The following is a 22,964-nucleotide window of genomic DNA, read 5'->3' as shown; positions in this document are numbered from 1 at the left end:
TTTTCTTTTGTACTTTGTTTTGTTTTTAGATAATGAAGTTTATGCCTGGGGCAATAACTCAATGGGACAGTGTGGCCAAGGAAATTCCACAGGTCCTATTACTAAACCAAAGAAAGTGAGTGGCTTAGATGGCATAGCTATTCAGCAGATCTCAGCTGGAACATCACATAGCCTGGCATGGACTGCTCTCCCTAGAGACAGGTAAGATGCTTTTGTTTAAAAATTCTTGTTTTTATAACAGTAGAAACACCAGTAAAAACAGAAATAACTGTATTTTATTTATAAAATGTCCTTCTGACATTTCTAGTATTGGTTTGGAAATGACATCTAGATTTCATTTGAATATAGAGATTACATATGTTTTTTAAGCAAGAAGTTATACCCTATATTTAAGATAGTTTCTTTCTTTCTTTCTTTTTTTTTTTTTTAGAGAGAGAGAGAGAATTTTTAATATTTATTTTTTACTTCTCGGCAGACTCAACATCTTTGTTTGTATGTGGTGCTGAGGATCGAACCGGGCCGCACACATGCCAGGCAAGCGTGCTACCGCTTGAGCCACATCCCCAGCCCCAAGATAGTTTCTTAATTGAATTGTTTTCTTCTTTTTGTCCTCCTGCCCCCTACTTGGGATTGAATCCAGGAGTCCTCTATTACTGAGCAACATCCAGCCCTTTTTGCTTTTTTATTTTGAGACAGGTCTTATTAAGTTGCCAAAGTTGGCCTCAAACTTGTGGGGTTCCCTGTCATCAGGCTTAAAGGTATCACCACTGCACCCAGCTAATTTAATTGTCTTCTAAGCATTTTGAATTTCATCTCTATCCCTAGATAATGATTTTTAAAAATTAAATGTTGTCATATCAAGAGGAAGTTAAATAGTAAGATCAGAACTAGGCTCTGGGTTTAAAACAGTTGTTTATCTTTAGTGCCTTTATCTGATTGTTTTTTTTTTGGGGGGGGGGAATCCATCCACCCTCATCCAAACAGTGGCAATACTTTTAAGTTAAGGAAGGTATTTTTTGCAGAAATTTAGCTTTTTCCTAAGTGATAACCATATCTTTTAAATTGATTGGTGACTTTTAGTCATTAGTAGAAGATTGAGTTTTAAGGGACATTTATGTTGTATCAGATACTTGTGGCTGCATATGAAATGACTTACAACTTAGAATATATTATATTTGTATTCTAGACCTTTGATTTAGAGGGCATTTATTATGATATTCTAATCAATTAAAATATTTATGACTAAAAAAATTAAATATAAATAACTTGCTATTAATATTAAATCTACAGTTTCAAAACAAAAGCCAAAAAAGTTAAATATAAATAACTTGCTATTAATATTAAATCTACAGTTTCAAAACAAAAGCCAAAAAAGTTAAATATAAATAACTTGCTATTAATATTAAATCTGCAGCTTCCCATTTTATATTTATGTAGTTGTTTCCCACAATCTTGCAAATCTTCACAAGAGGCTTCAGGAGTTTTTCTTTTAATAGATCTTAGTATATCACTTTATAAAATCAGGCTACTTTTTCTTAAGTGAAATATATATTTTATAGATGCTAGAACCAGAATTTAATAGATCATGTGACTCAGCCCTCTACTTTCAGATGAATGTGTATCCAAATGTTCAGAACACATAGTTGTATTTTCTTTTTAAAGACAGTAAATTCTTGTTTTTTCTCAGTTGTTAAAATGAAGGGTTTTTTAGTATTAATTTTGGGGAACTTAAAAAAGCCAATTTCATATTACAAAACAGAAAATAAAAATAAACTCTGGCCAGTAAGATTAGAATGCACAGAAGGTTTTCTGTGTATCTTATTGAAATCTCTCAGCCTTACTATGTTTTGTTTTTTTAATCTTGTATGGAAATTTCCTTTTGAAGTTCATTCATGATTTTCTTATGCTTCTGTATAGACAAGTTGTTGCATGGCATCGACCTTATTGTGTAGATCTTGAAGAGAGTACCTTCTCACACCTGCGTTCATTTCTTGAGAGATACTGTGATAAAATAAACAGTGAGATTCCTCCTCTTCCTTTCCCTTCATCAAGGTATGTTATAAATAGCTATGTATTTTATGTTTGTGTGTTATATTTTGAAATGTGACTTCCTTGTTTTTCCATAAATTATATGAAACTTCTTTATAAGCTAGGAAAGAGATAAACTTATTCTTAATAACTTCTAGGTTTTAAAGGTTATCCATAATTTCACAAAACGTATTTTTAAAATTTCTCTTGCGGGGCTGGGGTTGTAGCTCAGTGGTAGAGTGCTTGCCTTGCATGTGTGAGGCACCAGGTTGAATCCTCAGCACCACATAAAAAATAAATAAATAAAATAAAATAAAGGTATTGTATCCATGTACAACTAAAAATAGTTTAGAAAAGTTTCTGTTGGTCATGACTTTTCTTGGAGGAAGGGTATTAGGGATTGAACCCATGGGTATGTAACCACTAACCTTTTTTAATATTTTACTTAAAATCAGGTCTTGCTTATTTGCTTAGGGCCTTGCTAAGCTGCTGAGGCTGGTTTTGAACTTGTGATCATCCTATCTCAGCCTCCCAAGTGGCTGTGATTACAGGCATGAGCCACTATGCTCAGCAAGTTGATAAAATTTTGGAAGAGAAGAAATGTTACCTGAATTGGATATCACATGCATTTTTAGGTTCCAAACATTTATAGCAGTTTATTTGGTTTCAGGGAACACCACAATTTCCTCAAGCTGTGCCTGAAGCTGCTTTCTAATCACCTTGCTCTTGCACTTGCGGGAGGGGTAGCTACCAGCATTCTTGGGAGGCAAGCAGGTCCACTTCGAAATTTGCTCTTCAGACTGATGGATTCAACTGTTCCAGATGAAATCCAAGAGGTAAGAGATTAGGACTTGTGAATCTGTAACTCAAGCCACTTTTTTTTTTTTTTTTTTAAATTCTAGGTATATGATATATTCAACTGTACAATGGACAACTTCAATTGCATGATTTTTTTCCCTCTGATTTTCATGATGGGAGTAGATATTTTGATTAACTCATCCTTTTAACACAGGGCAGGTGCCATCTCTGAGAAACCATTCAGTCTTTTCTCTCCCACAAGTTTGAGTTTCTCCTTGTATCTCATTGTATTATAGTTGCCTATTGATAAGCATGTTCACACAAGCTGAATTTCTGAGGGTAAGGACCCACTTTTATTTATTTATTTTTATATTTTAGTGCCTAGGCATGACTTATTCAATATTGATAGCTGAATAAGTGGACTGTGTCATCTAATAGGGCCCCAGTAAGAGCTGTGATAAAGGTTGGCTTAAGGAGGAATAAAGGGATACAACAGTGATTATACATAAAGAGAGATGGTCTGAAAAAGCTTATTTGGTATTATGTTATAGTATTAATTTTGGGAAACTGAAAAAAAACATTTTTATAATTGAAAATATGAAAAATAAAAATAAACTCTGGCCAGTAAGGATAGAATGCACAGTAATTTTTAAGCAATATATTCCTGTGTAATCAATGGGTCAAAGAAAAGATCATGAGGAAAATTAGAAAATACTTTGAATTAAATGAAAATAAAACCATAATATACCAAAACTTACAGAATTTAGCTAGAACTGTACTTAAGGAAAAAAAATTATAACCATATATGCCTGTTTAAAAGTAGTTCATATCTCAAGTCAATAATTTAATATTTTATCTGAAGAAATTAGAAGTATAAGCAAATAAACCCAGAGAAAGTTAAAAAAATAAATAATATAAATTGGAGTGAAATTAAAGAAATAAAGGATAGGAAAGCAGTTGAGAATTAAATCAGTGAAATTAAATGTTGGTTCTTCGCAAAGATTAAAAAATTGACAAATTTCTTGCTAGACCAACCAAGCAAAAAGAGAGGGACTTCAGGTACTAAAATCAGGAATAAAAGAAAAGACATTACTACTAACTTTACAGATATACAAGGGGTTATAAGGAGATACTGTGAACAACTATATATCAACAATTAGATAACCTAGATGAAAAGGACAGATTTCTAGAAAAACACAAATTACTAAACCAACTTAAAAATAAAAAACTGAAAAAGAAATGAAAAATCTGAATGGACCTATAATAAGAGATTAAATTTGCAATAATAATATTATAAAAATTCTGTGAAGAAAAGCTCAAGACCAAATGACTTCACTATGAATTCACTAAATATTTTTGGGTTTAACACCAATACTTCACAAACACTTCAAAAGAAGAAGAAATATTTTTCAAATATATTCTAAGATTTTGAAAGAATGAAAACTCTGGACCAAAATCCATTATAAATATAGGTGTGCAAATCCTCAACAAACTACTAGCATATTAAATCCAGCAATTTATCTGAAAGATTATATACCATGACCAAGTGGGACATACCCCAGAAATTCTAGGTTGGTTCAAACTATGAAAATCAGTCAAAATAATGCATCATATTAATAAAGAATAAAATTGTGATTATTTCAGCAGATGGAGAAAAAACATGTAACAAAGCTCGACATCCTTCATTATAAAAACATGCAACAAAATAGGAGTAGAAGGAAACCTTCTTTTTTCAGAAATGAAATTGCTGTATTGTTTTTTGAGATTTTAAGCATTACATGCCTATTATAAAACAAATCATTCAAAATAAAATATTTTGAAGGAGAAAGTGAATCTTTCCTAATATCACTCCTCTTGTAAATTTTCAATCAATGTCTCCCAGACTTTTTATTCTTATCTGATGACTTTTTCAGGATAAACTCATAAATGTACCATTGAATACTCAGGGGTACACCCCTTGTAAACTTTCTATATATTGCCTATGTTGTCTTTAACCTGTTTTCCACATTACAACCAGAGAGATATTTTTTCATGTAAGAATGATTATGTTATATAAGGGAATTCTTAATGTGATAAAGAGTGTCTAGGAAAAATTCACAGCTAATATCATCTCAGTGGAGAAAGACTTGAGAGACACAGAGATCTGTATGTTCTTTGTCTCCTGAAACGGAAGGGAGTATGAGAGTAAAGTAATAAAATTTATTTAAGAAACCAGAAAGGAAGCAAAGCTCCCACTGGGGAGGAGTTCCAAAAGAGGGTTACTGCTGAGTAGCTAAACTGAAGGGAGTATGAGAGTAAAGTAATAAAATTTATTTAAGAAACCAGAAAGGAAGCAAAGCTCCCGCTGGGGAGGAGTTCCAAAAGAGGGTTACTGCTGAGTTGCTACTGTCTAGAGATTTATATGGTTTTGCTTGGAGTATTAGCTAATGACGTTAGGGAGGGGAGTTTCTAGATCCAATCAGGATGAGACACTTGGTGTTCAGGGGTTCCTAATCCAAACAGGATGTTGATCATAGCCACTTCTCAGGGATTGGCTCAGGGTGTAGCTCAGGGTGTGACTGAGGATTCTGGCACATACTCCAATGAAGTTAATGACCAGAAGCTGCAAGAAACATGGAATCTGCCACTTATTGAGGTCCCTGCCCTAACTGCCTGTCATATCTTTGGCTCATGCTCTCACTTGAATGTTTCCCCTTAAGATCAGGAACAAGACAGTGGTTTCCACTCTTGACATTTCTATGTCAGTCAGGGCAATTTATGCAAGAAAGAAAAGAGATATCTAGATTGGAAAATAGGTAGTGAAGATATTTGTAGATGACATGATTTGGATGTTAAAAATCCAAGAACTACACAACAAAACAAAATATGAGGCCAGTTGTAAAGGTACATGTTCTCATGCCTGGGAGGCTGAGATGGGAGAATCCTGAGATCTAGGCTAGCCTGGGCAACATAGTAAGACCCTGTTTAAAAAGAAACAACAAACAAAAAAACTATAACCTACTAGGGCTCATAAATGAGTTCAGTAAGGTTGCAGGATATAAGATCAACATACAAAAATCAGTTGTATTTCCATATAAAAACAATGCATAGGGGCTGGGGTTGTGGCTTAGCAGTAGAGTGCTTACCTCACACGTGTGAAGCCCTGGGTTCAATCCTCGGCGCCACATAAAAATTAATAAATAAAAAAAGGTATTGTGTCCAACTACAACTAAAAAAATAAATATTTTTTAAAAAATGAGCAAAGAATCTTAGAAATGTTTTCAGATAAAATATATAAATTGCCAATAAACACATGAAAAACTATTCAACATCATTAGTTATAAATAAAATGTAATGAAAACCGCAGTTAGATACTCTTTATACCCATTAAATAACTTGAACCAAAAAGACCAAAAATAGTAAATGGTTGGGTGGTAACGAAATTAGAACCTTTGTATGTTGCTGATGGGGATAGAAAACCATGCCATTGCTTTGGAAAACAGTTAAATAGTTCCTTAACTAGTTAAACATAAAGTAACCATATGATCCAGTGATTCCACTACAAGGTCTGTACCCAAGAGAATTAAAAACTTTATCCACACAAATACTCTTATGCAAATCTCACAGAAGCATTATTCATGGTAGCCAAAAAGTTGGAACAATACATGTGTCTATCAAAATGGGTGAACAAAAGGTGGTGTGTTTATACAATGTAATACTATGGTTCCACCATAAAACAGAATGAATAGACAAAGGGGAATGAAAGGAAGGTGGGGAGGAATAGGAAAGACAGTGGAATGATTCTGACATAACTTTTCTTTTTCTTTTTTAATATTTTTTAGTTGTTGATAGACTTTTATTTTATTTATTTACATGTGGTGCTGAGAATTGAACCCAGTGCCTCACACATGCCAGGCAAGTGCTCTACTGCTGAGCCTCAGCCCCAGCCCCAGCCCCTCTGAAACAGCTTTTCTATGTACATATATGAATATACCATAGTGAATCTCTATGTCATGTACCACCACAAGACTGAGATCCTAATTAGAATAAGAGGTACTCCATGTTTGTATAAATAAGTCAAATTATACTCTGTTATGTATCTAAAAAGGACAAAAAATATAGAAGTGTAATGCTTTATATTTTGGAAAGTTAGAATTTGGAATCCAGATCTATTATTCTGTTAAAAAATATTGTAAAACTTATAAAATATTAAAAATTGTAAAAACAAACAGAATGAAGAACTGTGATATATGCTACATGACTGGATCTTATAAACATGCTAAGTGAAATAAGCAAGACACAATAGTCTACATGTCAGTATGATTCCATAAATAAGAAATTTGAAGAGTAAGCAAATCTATAGAAAAAGAAAGTAGGTTACTGGTTGTCAGGGGCTTGGGGAAGAAGAGAGTGGCAGAGTTTCTTTTTGGAATGATAAAAATGTTCCAAAATTAGATAGTGATCGGTGCATAATTCTGTGGATATAGTAAAAGCCACTGAATTTTATGACACAGGGATTATAATTCAATTTGTTAAATTCAGGAAAATTAAAATCATGATTTTTCAACTAGAAGAATATATTCTCTGAAATAAGGGTGGGAAGAGTTGATAGATAGGATCTATGACAATTTAATATTTATCAGAAATGGGCTAGCATAGATTAAAGGTTAAAAGTTCTGGAGTAAAATAAGGAAAAATAGACTTAAAAAAGTAAAATTAAATTTTTATTCCTTTAATCTCCTTGACAGCTACTCTATCCTTGGAGAGTACTTAGAGAGTACTTAGAGTCCCAGGATGTGTACAGGGTTGTTATGATTATGGCTTATTTCTTTTCGTCTTTTCTTATCCTTGAAACTTCTAACAATTTATCTGTTTGCAACAACTACTGTTAACTGCTCTTTCTTGTGTGCTTTCCCACCTTTTTCCTTGGTCCCTCTCTGAATTTCTTTCTTTTTTAGCTTTTAATTTTGTATTTATTTATTTATTTGTGCTTTGAATTGAACCTCGGACCTCGTGCTTGCTAGCAAGTACATTACTGCTGAATCATATCCCTAGCCCTAACTTTTTATTTGAACCAATTGTAGACTTAAGAAAAAGTTGCATAAGTAATGGTTTATGTATACATTATCTTATCCAACTTTGCCTAATATTTTTTACATAGCCATAGTAAAATTATCAAAACCAAGAAATTAGTACTGGTTGAATAACAATTAACTAAAGAGCTTGTTAGAAATTACATTTGTTTTCTACTAATGTTCTTGTGATTGTAGAATCTTTTCTGGGATCCCATATTGCATTTAATTGTTGTTTCTCCTTAGCTTCTTATAACAATTTTTCAGTCTTTTCTTGTCTTTCTTTTCTTCCAGAAACAGAGACAGAGGTTTATTTAGGAAAGTAGACACATATTCAAGGGACAATGGGGGCAGTCTCAAAAGATAGATGGTTTTGGGGTAAAGCAAGGAATTCACACTCAAGGGAGAACATGGGCCATCTCCAGAGGAAAAGATAGCCTTCTAGTCTTTCTTGATCTTGGTACTTCATGACTACTGGCCAGTTATTTTGTTGGATATTTCTCTGTGTCTTCTTATGATTGAATTTTTTTTTTTTTTAATTTTTGGCAAGAATACCACTGAAATGGTGTGTCCTTGGTACATCATCACATGGCTTCATATTGATAGCTCTTTTTACTGGCCATGTTGACCATGATCATTTGAGTAAGGTAGCTTCTGCTGAATTTCTGTATCCATCATGAGCTTCTGAAAGATGGCCAATAAGAAAATATATTAAGAATATTCTCACACTTAAATATGAGAATAGAAAATATTTATAAATAGTTTAGTCAAATTCTAAATTAGAAATCAAATTCCTATAAAAATTGTGAAGACATAGCTTAGTTTTATTCTAGCTTTAAGTGTTGTTACTTAGGAAATCAGTGCTGTTCAAATTGTTTCTTAATTATGTAAGTTAGTTTTTCCCCTCTGGATGTTATAGCAAGTTCTACTTGTCCTTGTTGTTCTCACATTTCAAAGTGATAAGAACTGATATGGGTCTGACTTTATACCTTGTGGGTAGGTATTTGGATGGGTCCTTTAGATAGGAAACTCATAGTCTTCAGTTTTAAGATATTATCTTTTTTGTTGATTTCCCCTTTACTGTTTTCTTCTCTAGAATTGTTTTATTACTGAGATACTGGACCTCCTGGATCATCAGTTCTCTTAATTCTCTTGTATTTTCTTTCCTGTTTTTCATTTTTCTCATTTTCCTTGAATTTAGTCTTGTATTCTAACTCTTCTGTTGAGGCTTTTTGTATGTATCTATATGGTATTGGGGATTAAACTCAGGGCTTGGCATATGCTAGGCAAGTTTTTATATTTTATTTTGAGATGGTTGGGTCACCACTCCCAACATTGTATTGAGATTTATCATAGTTTCTTCTCAGCAAAATAAACAATCTGTGAGGTGAACAGAGAGCCTACATCCTTGGAGCAAATTTTTTATCCCTCACACATCAGATAGAACACTAATCTCTAGGTTATATAAAAAACTCAAAAAGCTAAGCACCAAAAAAACAAATAACCCAATCAATAAATGGGCCAAGGACCTGAACAGACACTTCTCAGAAGAGGATATACAATCAATCAACAAATATATGAAAAAATGCTCATCTTCTCTAGTGATCAGAGAAATGCAAATCAAAACTACTCTAAGATATCATCTCACTCCAGTCAGAATGGGAGCTATTATGAAGACAGACAGCAATAAGTGTTGGCGAGGATGTGGGGGAAAAAGGTACACTCATACATTGGTTGGTGGGACTACAAATTGGTGCAGCCAATATGGAAAGCAGTATGGAGATTCCTTGGAAAACTGGGAGTGGAACCACCATTTGACCCAGCTATCCCTTTCTTGGACTATGCCAAAGGACTTAAAAACTGCATACTACAGGGATACAGCCACATCAGTGTTTATAGCAGCACAATTCACAATAGCTAAACTGTGGAGCCAACCTAGATGCCCTTCAGTGGATGAATGGATAAAAAAAATGTGGCATATTTACACAATGGAATTTTACTTAGCAATAAAAGAGAATAAAATCATGGCATTTGCAGGTAAATAGATGGGTTTGGAGAAGATAATGCTAAGGGAAGTTAGCCAATCCCCAAAATACAAATGCCAAATGTTACCTGTGATATAAAGAGGCTGATTTATAGTGGAGTAGGGGGGGGGAACAAGGGAGGAATAAATGAACTCTAGTTAGGGCAGAGGGGTTGGAGGGTAAGTGAGAGGGCATGGGGTTAGAAATGATGGTGGAATGAGATGGACCTCATTATCCAAAGTACATGTATGAAGACACGAATTAGTATGAATATGCTTTGTATGCAACCAGAGATATGAACACTTGTACTCTATATGTGTAATATGAATTATAATGCATTCTGCTATCATATATAAATTTTAAAAAATAGTAATTAAAAAAAGAATACCAAAAAAACAAATAACCCAGCCAATATATGGGCAAAGAAATGAAACAGACACTTCATAAAAGAAGAAATACGGATAGTCAACAAAGATATAAGAAAATGTTCAAAAATCTCTGGCAATTAAAGAAATGAAAATTAAAACTACACTGAAATTCCATCTCACTCCAATCAGAATGGCAATTATGAAGAACACAGGTAACAATAAATGTTGGCAAGGATGTTGGGGAAAAGGTATACTCGTATATTGCTGGTTGGACTGCAAATTTGTGCAACCACTTTAGAAAACAATATGGAGATTCCTCTGAAAACCTGGAAAGGAAGCATCATTTGACCCAGTTATTCCGCTCCTCAGTATATGAGGACTTAAAATCAGCATACTATAGCGGCCACATCAATGTTTGTAGCAGCTCAATTCATAATAGCTGAACTAAGGAACCAACCTAGGTGCCCTTCCACATATGAGTGGATAAAGAAAATGTGGTGTATATACACAATGGAATATTATTCAGCCATAAAGAAGAATGACTTTATGACTTTTACCAGTAAATGGATGGATCTGGAGACTTTTGTGCTAGGTGAAATAAGCCAATCCCAAAAAACCAAAGACCGAATTTTCTCTCTGATATGTGGATGCTGACACACAATAAGGGGTGGGGGTGGGGGAATAGAAGTTCATTGGATTAGACAAAGGGGGAGGAAGGGAAGAGAAGGAGGATGGGAATAGGAGAAACAGTAGAATGAATCAGGCATAGCTTCCCCATGTTCATATATGAATACGTGACAAGTACATGACATGTACAACCACAAGTATGGGATCCTAATTAGAATAATTTATACTCCATGGTTGTATAATATGTCAAAATATACTGTACTATCATGTATATCTAAAAAAGAACAAATAAAAAATAAAACTGCACAGGTCAATAAAAAATTAATATTTAATAACCCTAAGAAGTTTTGAGGTCTAAGATAATACAGCTTGTTATTCCTTATTTTGTTCACACTACCTGGACCTTTATCTTGCTAAGTCCTGCTAACTCTCCATCTCTTAAATACTTAATCCTTAGAAGGACCTTCCATGAGCCTATGGGCCATACTAATTGTCATTCTTTTTTTTTTTCTGTTTATGTGACTTATGATTTTGGTAGGGGGGCAGTACTAAGGATTGAACCCAGGGATGCTTAACCACTGAGCCACATTTCCAGCGATTTCTTAAAAAATATTTTTTTAGAGACAATCTTTCATTGAGTTGGTTAGGACCTTTATATTAAATTGATGAGGCTGACCTTGAACTCATGATCTTCCTGCCTCAGCCTCCTGGGCTGCTCAGATAATAGGTGTGTGCCATGTGACTCATGATTTTAATTACTTTTTCAGCCCCCCCCCCCCCCCCCCCCCCCCCGCATTAGACTGTATACTCATGAAAGCAGGGCCACTTTGCACAACTTCTTACTAGGCCCAGCACTGTCAGATCAACACTAAATAATGGTTGGGTGACGGTTAACTATTTAGTAGCAAATCAAAAATTTATGTTCTATACTTCTTAAAGATATCTAATGAAGGACTTGCTTGCTTGCTTTCTGCACATGCTACTTTCTTATGATCCCGATAGTCAATGGACTCACTTTTCATGTGTTTTTTTTTTAAAAAAATAAAAAATCGGCCCAATCAGTCTACTTTTCTTTTTTGATATCAGGTGGTAATTGAGACTCTGTCAGTGGGAGCAACCATGTTGTTACCTCCCTTACGAGAACGGATGGAATTACTTCATTCTCTTTTACCCCAAGGACCCGATAGATGGGAAAGCTTATCTAAAGGACAGGTAAGCCTTTGCATCGATCTGTGTAAACTAGTAATATCACAAATAATTGAGAGGAAAAAAAAGCTAATCAACTGCAATGTGTTCATGGAGTAGAACTTGATAGATATTGCAAAATCCTAGTTATTTAATGTTATTTATTGGAAGAATTCTCAGCTGTTAGTGACTTCAGGTGAAACAGGTGATAATTCATTAAATTATTGGGCTAATTATTAAAATAATGACCAGTTTTTTCAATGTCGATTATGGTATCAAGCCCAAGATCCTTTGGTTTTTTTGGTAGTATGCTGAATTGAAATCCAGGACATGTGCTACTACTATTGGTTCTAAGCCCAGAATGTTGTTTGAAATTATTTGTCTAAAAGGTAAAAGATGATATAAAGAAAAATTATTTTGAGATATGAATATGCTTATTCTTTTCATTTTTATTATCTTAAGTGCATTAAAGTAAGCATATTTTGTTGAATCGAGTAGAAGAATCAGTTGTAGAAGTACAGATTTGAGGAGCAAAGTGGTAAAAACTGATAATATAATATCCATGTGGCCTTGACATATCATACATTTGAATCAGATGGGATATAATTTCTCATTTTTCTGAGTGTACAGGTTGCAGAATCACATTGGTCATGCAGTCATTGTACTGTCATGTGTAACTAATTAAAACAAATAAAAAAATTTAAAAAAATAATATCCATATGGTTATGCTTTCCAATGAGTAGTTTGCATTGGTTTAGATTTCAAGTGATTTATTTTAAACAACAGAATAAGTAGTTATCATTGGTAATTCTGTAGAGTAACATACTTATTTGTTGGCATTTCCTACTCCTATCTACATATAGTATTTATGCACAGTATTCCATGTTAGCTTACAGTTTTAGGTTTTATAATGAAGAATTAAATAAAAATCCGTAAGTTGCATTTTCATGAATGGTATTAATTAGTTAATTTTTCTTATAACTGTACACTTCATGAAGATTACTATTTATCTGGGCTATTAGGTGGATTAGTTAGCATGATTGGTATAGTTTCATTTCTTCTAGGATCCTTTTTTTTAAAAAAATATTTATTTTTTAGTTTTAGATGAACACAATATCTTTATTTTATTTTTATGTGGTGCTGAGAATCGAACCCAGTGCCTCACGCGTGCTAGGCGAGCGCGTTACCACTTGAGCCACATCCCCACCCTCTCCCAGGATCCTTTTAAAAAAAAAAATTCTAATGCATCTCAGGCTAATTATGTGTTCCTATTTCATTGTTCTTTAGAGAATGCAACTGGATATCATTTTGACAAGTTTGCAAGATCATACCCATGTAGCCTCCTTACTTGGCTATAGTTCACCCTCTGATGCTGCTGACCTCTCTTCTGTGTGTACTAGCTATGGAAACCTGTCAGATCAGTCTTATGGCACTCAGAGCTGCCATCCAGATACCCATTTGGCTGAAATTTTGATGAAGACCCTCTTAAGAAATTTAGGATTTTATACAGTAAGTTACTTTTTCATTATAGTAATTAAAAAAAGAATAAAGGGATAAGAGTCTTTTCAAGTCAAGATATTTTGACATTTAAACTCAACAGTTCATGAATTCATGTAAATGAAACTTTAATCCCACCTCCCCAAAGAGGGAAACATGGGTGTCAGGTTTTCTAAAATACTGTGGGAGCCAAATGATACGTAATTGACAATTATAAAGAGATTTATAGTAGAATCTTACCAAACTTTTTTCTTATTAATTAAGAAGAATAAACAGATAAAAATAGACAAAAAATTTTTAAAAAAATAATAATGAGCAAGGGATTAACCTTACTCAGATAAAATCTTAAATTAAACAGTGCATTTGGTTCTGACTAATAGTCTAGTCAGTTGGAGAGTAAATAGTGGGCCCCATAGCTTTCCCTGTATTATGAAACTGTTAATTCTTACCTGTGGTGTTTCTTAAATCTTTCCATTTTTTTCTAGTCCATTTCTTCAGACCATCATAATCTCTATAATAATAAGGCTATTATAATCCATTATAGCAATTTCTCTCTAGTTCAGTATCTAGAATCATACATTTTATTTAATTTTTATGTCTCTAGTTCACTTATTTCCTTTATAATTAGAAAAAAATTTAATTAAGAATTATGTTAGAAATCCACAACATGTGAAAATAAAATCTACCTTGTTTTAGTTGTACTGTTTTCCATTTTCAAAATTTCTGTAGTGAAGCATGTATTACTTGTTTTTTTTTAATGGAAAAACAAATTGAAATTGTTTGATGAATTTTACTATCTAATAGCTAATAGCATAAGGATTACAACAAAGATTTAAACATTGGTAATGGGAAAAAGTAGACAATGACTTATTAAATTAGAATCATTTGTGGTAGGGCATCACTTTGATTTTCAAATTTTTAAAATAATCTTCATTTTTTGTCATTTTAGGATCAAGCATTTGGAGAGCTAGAAAAGAATAGTGATAAATTTCTACTTGGAACATCATCATCAGAGAACAGTCAGCCTGCTCATCTTCATGAACTGCTGTGTTCGTTACAGAAACAGCTGTTGGCATTTTGCCATATTAATAACATCAGTGAGGTACATGATTCTTTGCCTTTTATGGTGATCCATCAGGGACCTTGAAACTCAGATATTTGGTTATGCCATAATATTTTTGTAATTTTTGAATCTGTCTTTCTTTCTGGTAATGGGGATTGAACCCAGGGGTGCTTTACCACTGAGCCACATCCCCAGCCATTTTTAGTTTGAGACAGGGTCTTGCTAAGTTGCTGGTACTGGCCTCAAACTTACGATCTTCCTGCTTTAGCTTCCCAAGTTTCTGGGATTACAGAATAATATTATTATTCTGCCATTGCACCAAACTGTACTTAAATCCTTCAAAGTAGTAATTAGGAACTTCTTTCTCCTCAGAACTCAAGCAGTGTGGCATTGCTTCATAAACATCTTCAGCTCTTGTTGCCTCATGCCACAGATATTTATTCACGTTCTGCAAATTTGCTCAAAGAAAGTCCTTGGAATGGCAGTGTTGGAGATAAGTTAAGAGGTAAGTTTAGTATTGAATTTCACATTTAATTGGTGGTTAAGGTGGTTAAAAAGGAAGACTGGATAGTCTTTCTAAAGCCTTAAGAGGGCCTGAAGCCTGTGAGTGGAAGAGGAATGACCTTGAAACTTCTTTCTGTTAAAGATCCTTTTGTATTAATATGCATTCCCACCAACAATGTGTATGTCTACCACCCCCACATCCTTGTCAGCAGTTATTGTTATTTGTATTCTTGATGGTTGCCATTATAACTGGAGTGAGATGAAATATCAGTGTAGTTTATTTTTTTAGTTGTAGATGAACATAATACTTTTATTCATTCATTCATTCATTTATTTATTTATTGTGCTGAGGATTGAACCCAGTGCCTCAAATGTGCCAGGCAAGCGCTCTATCACTGAGCTACAATATATAGCCCCTCAATATAGTTTTGATTTGCATTTCCCTGGCTTCTCAGGATGTTGGACATTTTTTCATGTATTTGTTGGCTATTTGTATTTTTTCTTTTGAGAAATGTCTGTTTAGATCATTTGCCCATTTATTGTCTGGGATACTTGGATTTTTTTTTTTTTTTTGGTGGTGGTAAGTTTTTTAACTTCTTTATATATTCTGAATATTAATTCCTTGTCAGAAGAGTAACTGGTAGACTTTTTCCCATTTTGTAGGTTCTCTCTTTATGCCCTTTGCTGTGCAGAAGCTTTTTAATTTGAAGCCGCCCCACTTGTTGATTCTTGCCTTTAGAGTCTTCTTAAGGAAGTTGTTGCCTTTTGGAGTGTTGATGCTATGTTTTCTTCTAGTAGTTGTAGTGTTTCTGGTCTAATTTCTAGGTCTTTGATCCAGTTTGAGTTACTTTTGTGGCAGAGAGAGAGGGATCTAATTTCATTCTTCTACATATGGATATCCAGTTTCCCCAGCACCATTTGTTTTAAAAAACCCATCTTTTCTCCAATGTATGTTTTTGATGCCTTTGTCAAAGACCAGATTGCTGTACCTATGTGGATTTGTCTGTGTGATTTCTATTCCTTTGGTCTTCTTGTCTATTTTTATGCTAATACCATGTTGTTGTTTTTTTGTTGGGACTGCAAGTTAGTATAACCACTATGGAAAGAATATGGAGATTCCTCAAAAGGCTAAGAAGGAACCACCATATTTATGACCCTGATATCTCACTCCTTGGCATTTATTCAATAGAACTGTAATCAGTATACTGTTGTAATCCATGCAAACCAGTGTTTAATCACAATTCATAATAGCCAAGTTGTGGAACCATCCTAGGTATCCATCAAAGAATGAATGGATAAAGAAACTGTGGTATATATATGATGAAGTTTTACTCAGCTATAAAGAAGAATGAAATTATGTTATTTGCTGGTAAATGGATGGAACTTGAGAATATCATGCTAAGAAAAATAAGCCAGATTTAGAAAGTCAAGGGCTGCATGTTTTCTCTGTTCATGTTTCTCTCCAGCTAGAGAGAAATAAGGGGAAAAAAGAGGGGGAGATATCATGGATATAAAAAGGGAAACAGTAGGGGATGGGGACCCAGGGGAATAGAGGAGGGGTTGGTAAGGGGGACCAACTGTGTAATGAAAATGACCAACTTACATGCATATATGAATATATCACAATGAATTCCACTTTTGTGTATAACTATAATCTACCAATTAAAAAATAAATAGAAGGAAATTCAGAAGTAGAGGAAGGAGATCAAACAGAGGGAGGAGGAGAGAAAAAGGAGAAGTACTAGGAATTGAGAAGCAGCAAACTATGTTATATGTATTTATGATTATATCAAAGTGAACCCAACTATTATGTATAACTATAATGTACTAATAAAAACATTGAAAAGCTATCCTTTTGATCTTGGTTTAGGGGTAATGGTAGCACTGATTGTTCTTAAGAAATTCTAATTGGCAAGGCAGGGGCTTAATTTAAAGACATTGGATGCTATAAACTCAGAAACATTAGTTTTAAATGCATAAAGTGAAATGCTTTTATCTACTATTTCTCTTTCTTCAGCATTTGCCATTGTTCCTTTTTCCTATTTGAAATGCTTTCTTCTGTGGCCTACTTTGTAGTCACTGGTCTGTCTTTTCCCATGTCTCTGACCATTGTTTTTCTGTGGGTTCTTGTAGGCCTCTTCATTGGACATGACTGTTAATGTTGAGGATCCTCTGAATTCTGTTTTAAGCTCGTTTTTTCTTCCTGAATAGACTTGTCTAATCTAAGTAATGTTTTTAACCATAATATGTATGTTAATGAATCCCATATCTGTATCTAGCTAAAAACTCCTTTCATGAGCACTAAAGCCTTTATCTTGTTGCCTACCTGTATTTTTTCTTGCTTGTCCAAAATACAACTAATAATTTAGTATGTATGACCTTAACCAAATAAACTCTGATGTTTTCCTGATGATAAAGAAAGAAACAAACTGAGAAACTCAAATTACTGCTTATTAGGTACCTCCATTTGTCTGTTCCACAAGCATCTGAAACTTATTTTAATTTTTTTCAACTTGATAATGAAAAAATTTATTTTTATACATAAAGTCGGATGAAAACCATTACTAGTTCTATTAAAGAAAATCCAAGGGGCTGGGATTGTGGCTCAGCGGTAGAGTACTCGCCTAGTATGGGCGGGACCCAAGTTCAATCCTCAGCACCACATAAAAATAAAGGCATTGTGTTGTGTCCATCTACACCTAAAAAGTAAATATTTTTAAAAAAATAAGAAAATCCAACATTTCAACTGCAAAGTATAGTGATTATATCTACTCATTAAATACTATTTAAGCTTCTAAAACACAATTTGAAATACTTGTTTAATTTCAGTACACTGGAGTCAGGTATGCATGTTATATGCATCAAGGCTAGATTACAAATTAACTTAGTCATCATCGTCTTTATTATGTTTTGTTTTCAATGCGTTTGATGATTCATTGGCAGTATTTTGTGATGATACCAGATTAGTGGGAATAAGAGTGTTTTTGGACCCAAGTAATGATGAATTAATAAGAACATTCTGAATTGCTGATTTTGTAAGAATTGATGATCTTTCAGCAGAGAACTGTGAGGCAACCATCTTTATTGCAAACCTTTGCCCTGTAAGAGATATTGGAATCTTTAATTGAAACAGACATGGTTTGTGGGTTTGATGTGCCTAGTGTGGGAGTATTTAATCTGATATTAGCTGTGGAACTGTTATTCCTGCTAAATAGATGTCTTGATTTGTATAGACTTGAGCCTATAGTTTGAAGCTGTTGAACAATATCTATCAGATTGACAGTCTAGACAGTCTAGAACCTGTCTGTGGCTTGGTCAATAGCAAAGGAGTTTGGTTTCTTTGTCTTACAATATCTAATAAAATATCTCTTGAGGAAGGAAATGTAAGAGACTGGTGAGCTCAACACTAGATTGCCATTCTGCACATCATCTGCATCAACCGTAGCTTTCTTTCTTTCTTTTTTTTTGGTACCAGGGATTGAACTCTGGGGCACTTGACCACTGAGCCACACAACAGCCCTATTTTGTATTTTATTTGGAGATAGGGTTTCACTGAGTTGCTTAGCACCTCACTTTTTTTGAGGCTGGCTTTGAATTCGCAATCCTTCTGCCTCAGCCTCCTGAGCCGCTGGGATTACAGGCATGCACCATTATATCCAGCTCAACTGTAGCTTTCTTAGCATGGCTTGAACAAGTTTTAGCATCATCTGGAATTGTGGTCACATATCAAAAGGCAGACTCCAACACCAGATTAATAGCTCTTGCCTCTTCTGTAATCCCCATATCCTTTAGGATTTGTGTCATCATCTGTGCATTTTTTGGCATGTTTGTTGGAGAAGCCATCTTGCCTGATTCCATGATACCTGGTGATCAAGCTTCTTGAGCTAAATCAACCACATTAATGTACTTTAGTCCTGATCTGAATGCAAGTTTTTTTGCCTATTGTGGTTTTTCCAACTTCTAGTATACTGATGAACACAGTGTTCAAAATCAACATAATCATCACTGTGATCTAAAATTTAATGTGTTCAAACTGATGTCATATCTGAATGTTCCTTCTAGTTTCAAATGCAATGAAATATTGAAACAAATTTGATTTAAAATAAATATCCATAATTAAAAGACATGTTTTAAGATGGTCTTAATTTTAAAAAGCAAATTTGGTTTAAAATAAATAAAAAATCTCTATCACTAGAATGTAATCACCACAAGGCAAGAATTTTGACAGCTTTGGTAATGGCTGTTTCCCCTTTACTTAGACCAGTGTCTGGTCTTGTTGGTACTCCATACATTTTTCTTTCCAGTACTAGGAATTGAACCCAGGGATTGACCCATGCTAGGCAAGCACCGTACCACTGAGCTACATCCCCAGATGGTTCTCAATAAATATTTGAGTAAATTTTAAAATGAGGATAAATTAGTGAGTGAGAAATTCATAATGCATTTTAAGGAAAGCAGTTTTAATCCTTTGAATTTGTTGGTATGGAAGGTATGTATGCTATCTTACAAAATGTTTTTGAATGTTAGTAAATTCTAGTGTGATACCAGCTACCAGGTGGGTGTTCAGCAAAGAGTTATTGAATTAGTCTACCCTGTTCCAAACTAAAGTAATATTTCTTAGGTTCTTTTTTTCCTTTTAAGTTTATTTGAAATAATTAATTGACATTGCATTTTGCCCTCATAGATGTGATATACGTCTCAGCTGCAGGCAGCATGCTTTGTCAGATTGTTAATTCCCTGCTGTTACTCCCGGTGTCAGTGGCTCGTCCTTTATTGAGTTACCTCCTTGATCTTTTGCCACCACTTGATTGTCTTAATAGACTTCTGCCAGCTGCTGCTCTTTTAGAAGACCAAGAGCTACAGTGGCCTCTTCATGGTAAGTAAAGGTAGTTAAGAGGTTAAATAATACTTCTCAGAAAAGTTGATCCTCTTGCATACATCATTTAAAGTCTTGACACTTGGATTTTTAGTGTAATCATAGGTATAAGATTATCTTCTAAGACTTTAGAGTCTAAAATGAGAACTGACATAAAGCAACCAAAAAAGTTGCTAGTATATGAGAGTTACAAAAAGTATCTTTATGATCATCAGGCTTGAGTATTGGTTCTAAGACTTCTTTTCCTTCAAAATTTGACATAGTTGAAATTGAGATGCACCTTACAATGCATGATAGGAAAGCATTGTTATAATTTATTCAGCACCATTTTTTCCTTAGAGGTACTTAAAATAATGTAGTCAATAGATTTTTGTATATTGTAATCAATATATAATTTATAAAATTTGAAATAAGTATATTATTAGATTAATCAATATAGTAGATTCAACTAAAAAGTTTCATTTCTTAAAACAAAGGTTTTTCATTTTAAATCTGTTTGACAGATTTTGTTTGGACATATAGAGAGCTGATTGAATGTAAAGAATAGAAATTGAGAACCCATCTTTCAGTGCTTTTCTTTTTGGGTACTTTGTAGGAAATAATATTTTGATTTTAGATATGGCATTTTAATTCATTTTTTTTATGTGGGCTGGGAAAAACTGGGAATTGAACCCATAGATGTTTTAGCACGGAGCTACATCACCAACCCTTTTTAAAAATAAATTATTTTGAGACCAAGTCTTGTTAAGTTGCCCAAGCTGTTCTCGAACTTGGAATCTTTCTTGTCAGCCTCTCAAGTATCTGGGATTTTGGAGGTGTAATACCACTCTCAGCCTTGTCTTTTCAAATAACTGTGTTTTGGATTTTTTGATTTCTGTTTTTCTTTATATCACTATATCTTCTTAATTTTAAGTGTCTTCTTCCTTTTTTTTTTAACTGAAGAACTTTTAAAAACAAATGTACAGGGCTGGGGTTGTGGCTCAGTGGTGGAGCGTTTGCCTACCACATGTGAGGCATTGGGTTTGAGCCTCAGCACCACATAAAAAATAAACAAAATCAAGTTATAAAACAAAAAATAAATGTACAGTTGGGTGCAGTGATGCATGCCTGTAATCCCAGTGACTCAGAAGGCTGAGACAGGAGGATTGCAAGTTTGAGGCCAGCCTCAGCAATTTAGTGAGACCCTGTCTCAAAATAAAAAATAAAAAGGGCAGGTGATGTAACTCAGTGGTAAAGAACCCTGGAGCTTAATTCCCAGTACTAAAAATAAAACAAAACAGAAACAAAATATGCAGTGAGAAAAAGCATGGGTGTGCATCTTAGTACAAAATAATTCTGAATTCAAGTCCTGAAAGCATTAAATAGTTCTGTCACTTTAATGGATCTACTCTTATTTTGATTTTAGAGTAAGGTGCCCAAAGAGGAACTAGGAATGATAAAAATTTGATCTGGAGAATAAGAACAGAATACATAGAATAATTTTGTGATAGGCCATTTTAATGTTTATCTTAAAATCAGTGTCTTTATGAAAGAAAATTTTATTTTAGAAAGTTTAAAAAAAATTTTTTTTTCTGCATCAGGAAATGAACCCAGGGCCATGTGCATGCTAGACAAGTATTCTACTGCTGAGTTACATACCCAGCAGAATATTTTATTTAATAATACAACTTCTCTGAATGCATTTTAAATTAGCCTGGTATACCAGAAAAATATATAGAAAGTATTATAATATATGTTTTCATTATGAAATTATTTTGCCTCATTATCTTATTATAGTATAAAATACCATGAGAAAGCTTCTAAATCTTAAATATGCCAGATAAAGACACAATTACTAATGATTTTGTCTGTAGGAGGGCCGGAAGTAATTGACCCTGCTGGTGTGCCCTTACCTCAGCCAGCTCAGTCTTGGGTATGGCTTGTTGATCTGGAAAGGACAATTGCTCTCCTAATTGGGCGGTGTCTTGGTGGCATGCTTCAGGGCTCCCCCGTGTCTCCGGAGGAACAAGATACTGCATATTGGATGAAAACACCACTTTTCAGTGATGGTGTGGAAATGGACACACCTCAGTTAGGTAATGTGCTTCTCTGCGATTTTTAAAATGTGTTCTTTTTGTACCTCTATTAGACATTTCTCTTATTTTGAGTTTGTGAAATAGAAAACTGATATAGAGTTGCAGTGTTAGCAGCTGTCTGAGACTGTAACTTGGAGCCCACAGAAGAAAACAATTTTATCTTGCAGTATGGTATAGTGAAAAGAGCCCCCTGAACTAAGAAAATGTGGGTCTGGTCCTACTCTGTTATCTTTTTTACTCATTTTGAGCAAGGTATTTAACTCATAAAAATAGAGAAAATGCTTGATTTATTTTGTTCTGAAGCTTAGGGGTTGTAAACTACCTCATAGAATGTAAAGTACTGAAGGAGTACCTGTTGTGACTTAACCATTGCCCATTTTTTCAAACACCCCTCAGATGTGTGTCGCAGTCTTTTCTCTCTCCATTTGTAATATCTATGGGTTTTCCTTTCCTGCCTCATCTCCCACTTCTCTATGATAGGACTTATCCAGTACTCCAACAGATGATCTACTTGTTTTATGTAAGCTTAGTCCTTTAATCTTTCTGGACCTCTGATTTTGAATCTATTAAATAATGAGTTATATTAATCTATATAGTCTTATTAGATCTAAAACTTGTTTCTTGATAAGAGAAACTCGAGAGTGTTCACAAAGGAAAGTCTGAAGAAAGGGAGAGGAATTGTGGAAGGGAAAATGGGAAGGGAGAGAATAAAGGAGGGAGGAGAAAAGAAAAGAAAGAAATCTAAGACAAAATGAGAGAAAGATTCTCCTTTGGGAATTGCAAATATGAAGAATAAGATTGAGGGAAGCAGTTAAAGAATTTCCTTTTTTCCTAATAAGAGTGTGTATTCATCATTTCATTTATGAAC

At 34.0% G+C, this 22,964-nt stretch overlaps 1 protein-coding gene and 1 pseudogene across 5 annotated transcripts in view; one reads left to right on the top strand and one right to left on the bottom strand.

Moving 5' to 3' along the window:
* The window catches only part of Herc1 (HECT and RLD domain containing E3 ubiquitin protein ligase family member 1), a 192,285-nt gene that overhangs the window by 66,491 nt on the left and 102,830 nt on the right, over positions 1-22,964 (top strand). For all 5 annotated transcript variants that reach the window (XM_071608367.1, XM_071608369.1, XM_071608368.1 and 2 more), the window contains exons 10-18: positions 30-201; positions 1,918-2,052; positions 2,699-2,864; positions 11,983-12,108; positions 13,369-13,590; positions 14,528-14,680; positions 15,014-15,146; positions 19,830-20,021; positions 21,875-22,096. In XM_071608367.1, the coding sequence (XP_071464468.1) occupies positions 30-201; positions 1,918-2,052; positions 2,699-2,864; positions 11,983-12,108; positions 13,369-13,590; positions 14,528-14,680; positions 15,014-15,146; positions 19,830-20,021; positions 21,875-22,096 (1,521 nt within the window). The remainder of the gene's footprint in view (positions 1-29; positions 202-1,917; positions 2,053-2,698; positions 2,865-11,982; positions 12,109-13,368; positions 13,591-14,527; positions 14,681-15,013; positions 15,147-19,829; positions 20,022-21,874; positions 22,097-22,964) is intronic.
* Positions 18,030-19,003, bottom strand: LOC114083216 (transcription initiation factor TFIID subunit 9-like; annotated as a pseudogene).

Source organism: Marmota flaviventris, chromosome 2 (assembly GCF_047511675.1).
Source record: "Marmota flaviventris isolate mMarFla1 chromosome 2, mMarFla1.hap1, whole genome shotgun sequence".
Lineage (NCBI taxonomy): Eukaryota > Metazoa > Chordata > Mammalia > Rodentia > Sciuridae > Marmota > Marmota flaviventris.
This window is presented reverse-complemented; position numbering and strand designations above follow the sequence as displayed.